Source organism: Pediculus humanus, genomic scaffold (assembly GCF_000006295.1).
Source record: "Pediculus humanus corporis 1103172108309 genomic scaffold, whole genome shotgun sequence".
NCBI classification, from domain to species: domain Eukaryota; kingdom Metazoa; phylum Arthropoda; class Insecta; order Psocodea; family Pediculidae; genus Pediculus; species Pediculus humanus.
This window is the reverse complement of record NW_002987878.1, coordinates 1,327,582-1,333,620: the sequence shown is the minus strand read 5'-3', so window position 1 is coordinate 1,333,620 and position 6,039 is coordinate 1,327,582. Positions and strand designations below refer to the sequence as shown.

The 6,039-nt window shown below is 29.4% G+C and overlaps 1 protein-coding gene across 1 annotated transcript; it reads right to left on the bottom strand.

The window, feature by feature from the left end:
* Positions 1 to 276: 276 nt before the first annotated feature.
* Positions 277 to 1,340, bottom strand: Phum_PHUM582720 (uncharacterized protein; the record flags this gene model as incomplete). Its single annotated transcript, XM_002432370.1, has 4 exons — positions 277 to 344; positions 381 to 515; positions 549 to 924; positions 1,278 to 1,340. 4 exons carry the CDS (start codon positions 1,338 to 1,340, stop codon positions 277 to 279), a joined length of 642 nt encoding a protein of 213 aa, XP_002432415.1.
* Positions 1,341 to 6,039: the final 4,699 nt, after the last annotated feature.

Sequence of the window (6,039 nt, the reverse complement as noted above, 5' to 3'; positions counted from 1 at the left end):
CAATGGCGGTATCATCATGAGCATTTATTTATTTTTTTTTTTTTACATAACAATGGCGGATAACTAATTAATTTTAAAAAAAAAAAAAAAATAAATAAATTTTTGGAAATAATAAGCGGGGGAGGGGAGGGAAGGGGGAGGGGTAAGAAAAGAAAGAAAAAAAGAAAAAAATTAATCAATTAAACCGTTATTGACGTCATCATTCACTTTTTTTTCAAAGAGCCTTTCTCTCACTCGCTCGCTCACTCGCTCGCTCACTCGCTCCCACTGAAAAATTTACAAAATGGCGCATTTATTCCCATCGAATGCATCTTGTATATTGTCTATGACGGGAGATGAATAAACTTCTTTGTTGTTGTGACATTTATTCGGATCTAAACAATCGATGACTTCCATTAATTCTTTAAAAACGGCAATGACGCCCCAATTGTGTTTCGCGCTGCATTCAACGTAATTGCACTTCCAATGTTTTTTAACGAGATTAACAATGTCTCGCCTTTTCCTTTGATTCACGTCTAAACCGTTCGATGATGGGGTGTTGTTATTACTCGAGGGTATCATTGATACCCCCGAATTCCCGCTTCCCGCGTCCGCGACTATGAGATCCTGTTTGTTACCCACGATGAGTAGGGGAACGTGTTTCATGTCTCTACTCTCTATCATTTGTTCTCTCATAGTTCTCACGAATTGAAACGTTTCCACGTTCGATAAATCGAATACGAGTATGTACGCGGTCGCGGATCTCAAACCGTAAAACCTATAATCTGCCCATTCGTAATACGAATTAACCGGAAAATATGATATAACGGGAAGGTCGGAAATTTTGAGCTCGTAAAGGTGATCGTTTATTATAACCGATGGATAATATGTTTCCTTTTGTTCCGTAGGCGTATACTTTTCGTTGAATTCGTTGTGTACGAATCTCTGACGTCACAATCATCATAATAATAATAATAATTAAAAAAAAAAAAAAATCCAATTGAAAGCAGCAGAAAAAAGAAAAGAAAAAATACAAATTATTATAAATTTTCGGCAAAAGTGATGGTGATGATGATGAAAGGAAATTTAATGAAAAACCTTAAACCGACACTGATTCTCTCTCTCTCTCAATAAGTTAAACATAAATTTTATAAACGTGTTGCTGTAGTGTCAATAGATCAACGGGGAAGTGAAAGGACGTGTAATTAATTTAACAATGAAATGATTTACAATTCAAAATGGCGGTGAATAAAATAATTGGGGGAAAAAATAATAATAATAATAATAATAATACGAACCTGGACAATAGAAGTTTTACCCACTCCAGAACCTCCCAGCAAAACGACTTTGACGAAATCCATTTTTTACAGGAATTCATGGACCTGTAATAATAATAATAATAATAATAATTAATCAAAAACAAAACGTACGATTCCTTTTTTTTTTTTTTTTTTTGTAAATTCTTTCCGTTCATACACGCATTTTTAATTAATCGTTTTTACATCCTTCGGGAACCCCCCTAACCCTCTCCCCACTCTCCAACCCACACTCATAATCATCGTAATTGAAAAACTAAACAAATTAAAACTTTAATTTTTTATTTATGAAATTTTCATGTTGTTAATTCACTCGCAAGGCTCTTTCCCGGAAGTGTGTTGTTTTTGTTGTTTCCGGTTTTTTTTTTTTAATTCAATTACAATGAAAACTTTTAAATTTTTAAAATGGATTCCCTAACCTTTCGTTCGCGTAAAAAAAAAAAAAAAAAACCGTTAAAATGTTCATCCGGACGACGACAAACCATGAGAAAACGCCATTTTAAAAAAAAAAAAAACCTTTCGAAAGTCACGCACTAAAAAAATAAAAAATATATATTTACAACCGCAACAAACAAACAAAAGGGAACAAACAGAAAAGGAGGAAAACCTTTGAGGATATTAAATTTTACTGCATTTTCTCTCCCCCCCCTACCTCCCTCAAAAGTTTGTTTCACGTTGACAACATATTTACTTAAACTCTTTAAAAAACGGAAAAAAAATCATCATTATCATTATTTTTTTACAAGTTTTTCCCCCATAAAGCGAAAACATAAGTTGGCAACGCGTTGCCAACCATTAAACTTTAATCATCATCGTACAAAATTTTAATTAAACCCTTTTTACGTTAGTTTAACACCGGAAACAGTGCGCGTTCAGTTATCCTGTATGGAGGAAATTCATGTGACGTCATAAACGTTAACGATAATATTAAAAATTGTTCGTGATGGAGTGTGTTTGTGAGTGTTTGTGAAATGTTTTGTTTGTTTTATAAGTGGCCGAATGAGTAAATTGAAAATTTTTTTACATTTTTTTATATTTTTTTATATTCTTTTATCTTGTAATGAACCTTTTCATAAAAAAAAAAAAATACTTTTGCCTCGCCATAAATGACTCGAATGAACAAAATGATTGGAAACCTTTATTAAACTTTACTAAAGGGGGTAATTTTTTTAAAAAAAAAAAAAAAGTGAAAAATGAAAAATATTTGACCGTGATCGAAAACGAAATCGTTTTAAACGTGTCAACAACAGATTTTAAAAATTTTTTTTTAAAAAAAAAAAAAAAAAAAAAAAAAATTGAGAGTTTATTCACCTGAATTTCAATTTTATGCTTTACTTCATATACGAAAAAAAAAAAAAACTCAAACTCAAACTCAATCCTTAATTCGAATGCCATCTATTGATAAAAAAAAAAAAGTAAAAAACTTATTTTAGGTGTAATGATAAAACAGTTTTACGTTAGTTAATTAATTTTTCGCAAGATGGGAGAAGAATTCGAAAATCCGTTGAAAATAAATTGAAGGGGGAAACGGGGGGGAAATATGGCCATTTTCAAATCGTTCGAAATAGTTTCATTTTAAAACGTTAGAGGGCAGAATTTTTAATACAAATTCAATTTTTCCCAAAAAAAAAAAAAAAAAAAAATTCCCATTTTTTGATCGTTTTCCGCCATTTTTCCTTAAAATTATTTTCCGATAAAATAAAAAAAAAAAAAAAAAAGAAGAAAAAAGAAAAATTCGAAACATCATCGTAAAACTAATTTTCCAAAAAATAATAATAATAATAATAATACAGAAAAGAAAGAAACGACATTTTTTTCTAGACGTTTCCTTTCCTTACAAAAAAAGAAAAATTCGTAACGAACTAAAAAAAAGGAAAGAAATAAAAAAAGGGGGGGGAAAAAAGGTAAAAAAAAAAAAAAAAAAAAGTATAAAAAAAATGCACTTAGAAATAAAGCGACGAGACATAAAGTTAAAAAGTTCAACAAAAAAAAAAAGAAAAAGGGAAAGAAAAAATTTAATGATGATTTTCCCCCTTCGTACAAAATTCAAAGATTTTCCTTTTTTCTTTCACAAAAAGAAAATTTTTTTTTCTTTTCATATTCTTTTTTTAAAAAAGGACAGAAAACCCTCTCTAAAAAATTACGATGAAAAAGTAAAAAAAAATAAAAAATAAAAAAAAAATAAATGCAAATGAAAAGAAAAAATAAAATGGAGTAAAAAAAAAAAAAAAGGAAAAAAAAAGGAAAAAATTCAAAGGTTAAAAATTTTTCTTTTTTTTTTTTTTTTTCTACTTCAACCTTCCATTTTTTAAATTTTTTTTTCTTTTTTTTTCGAGAGAGAGAGAGAGAGAGAGAGAGTGAGACGAAGAAAAAAGAGTAGGAAAAAAAATAATAATAATAATGATAGTGATGATGATGATGACGATGATGATGATGATGAGGCAACGAATTTATTTTTTTTCCTCATTTTTTCCTTTTTTTAACCGGAAATTTTCGTAACGAATAAAAACGGAAACGGTTGTTGTTGTTCTTTCTTCCGTACGGTTTATTTTTTTTTTTTTTAATTGTTTTTATTTTTTTCAAAGGAAGTTATTTTCGTTTCGGCTAACATTTTCTTTTTTTTTTTTTTTTCAAATTAATTTCCAATACGTGATTACACGCACACGCACAGGCACACGCACACGCGTACGCACGCACGCACTTGACTATCTATAATCAATCGATTAGTTAACCATTGGAAAAAGTTGTGACGTCATCATTGTTTAAATTTTCCCTTCACTTCTCAAGTTCATCGTCATCATCATCATCATCTTTCATTTATTTTCTCTATGCGTGTGCGTGTGCGTGTGCCTGTGCGTGTGAATTTTTAATGATGGAATCGGGGGGAAAAAAATTTTTTTCGTTAATTTTTGAATGGGTCACACCCATTCAGTCATTAAATCCATTCTTTCTCTTAATTCCTTTTCGTGACGACCGCCATTTTGTATTAATATAACACGTGATTCCACATATAAAACGATTCGAATCGTCGTTAATCTTTCCCGTTAATTACTTCCCCCCCCCCAAAAAAAAAAAAAAAGAAAATTCGCGTTAATTATTTTTAATTGAGGGGGTGAGGGAAAGGAGAGAGTTGTGGGGGGAACGCATGCGAAAATTGCGTAAAACGTAAAACGTTTTTCCAAAATTAATTTTAACCGATTTAACGACAGAGAGAGAGAGAGAGAGAGGAAAAAACGTCATCGTCTCACCCCGGGGAAATTTTGAAAAATCGAATCACGATTTACGCGGGAAATTTTTTTTTTTTTTTTTGAAAACGTATGCAAATTCTTGTACGAAACCTTCTTTATATTTTTATGACAATAGTTATTATTATTATTATTAACGACCACGATAAAAACAATCAACGCGTCAGACATTTTGTTTTTTTTTTTTTTTTTTTTTTTTTTTTGAAATTCGAAAATTCGAACGCGTTCGAATTTCCAACGGTTTTTTTTTTTTTTCTACGAAGAAGGTAAAAACGGGGGGTACAGAAAGAGAGAGAGAGAGAGAAAAAAAATTTAATTGAAATTGAAACCGATAGAGGGCTCGATTAAAAAACATTCCTTTTTCTCTTTTTCTTTTTTATCTTTGTCTAACCCATTTCACTATTACATTTGACTATCTCTTTTCATCATTAAAACATTTTCCGACAATGGTTCGATATCAGAACGGCGAAGAGAAATACAAAAAAGACAAAAAAAAAAAATTTTTTTTCTTTTCTTTACGCAAGAATTATTATTTCCCCCCCCCCCTTTTCGTATCCGAATTACTTAAAATTATTATTATTATTATTATTATTTTTTATTTTTTTTTTTTTTTCCCCGCGCGGAAAACAGAAGAAAAAAATAAATAAAAGACGATTAAACCCGTATAAATTATCATTATCATCATCATCATCATCACCGTCATCATCATTATTATCGAAAACGAGGTCGTAAAAACAAATTAAAAGGAAAATAAAAAAATAAAACGATAAGCCTAATAACCAAAAAAAAAAAAAAAAAAAAATTTCATAGAGTAAATAAAAAAACCATAGAGAAAATAAATAAGAAACTTACTTCAATCTAATATTATATTCCTACTTTTGTATTTACAACAACAACAGCAGCAGAAGCAGCGGATTTTTTTGTATCCGGAAAATTTTGTTTCACTTTTACCTAAAAAAAAGAAAAAAAACATTTTTTTAATTAAAATCCTTACCAGTGGAAAATCATTTTAGAATTTTCTTTTTTTCCCGTTTTTTTCGTCAATAATCGAAAGCAATAAAATATCGATTTTCGAATAACACACTTTTTTACAACAACAGAATCCCCCCCCCCAAAATAAAAAAAAAAAAAACTTTTAATTTTTTTTCTATTTTTGTTTTCTGAAAATAAAAAATTTTTAACCGAATAATTATTATTATTATTATTATCATTATTATTATTTTTTATCCTTTTTGTTTTTTTTTCTTTTAATGACGTTAATTGAACGTTTTAGAAAATTATTAAACGAAAAAAGGAAAAACCGCAAAAACCAAATGTTGGTAGTTTATATTTTATCGGTTTAGAAAATTACGAAAAAAAAAAAAAATGGCGGATAAAATACCGTTACGAAACCCCCCCCCGCCCACATCACGTTTATAAACAAATAATTTTTTACTTAAATTTTTTGGGTTATTACACCGCGTCAAATTTTTAGAAAATGGAGCGAACTCACCCATTTT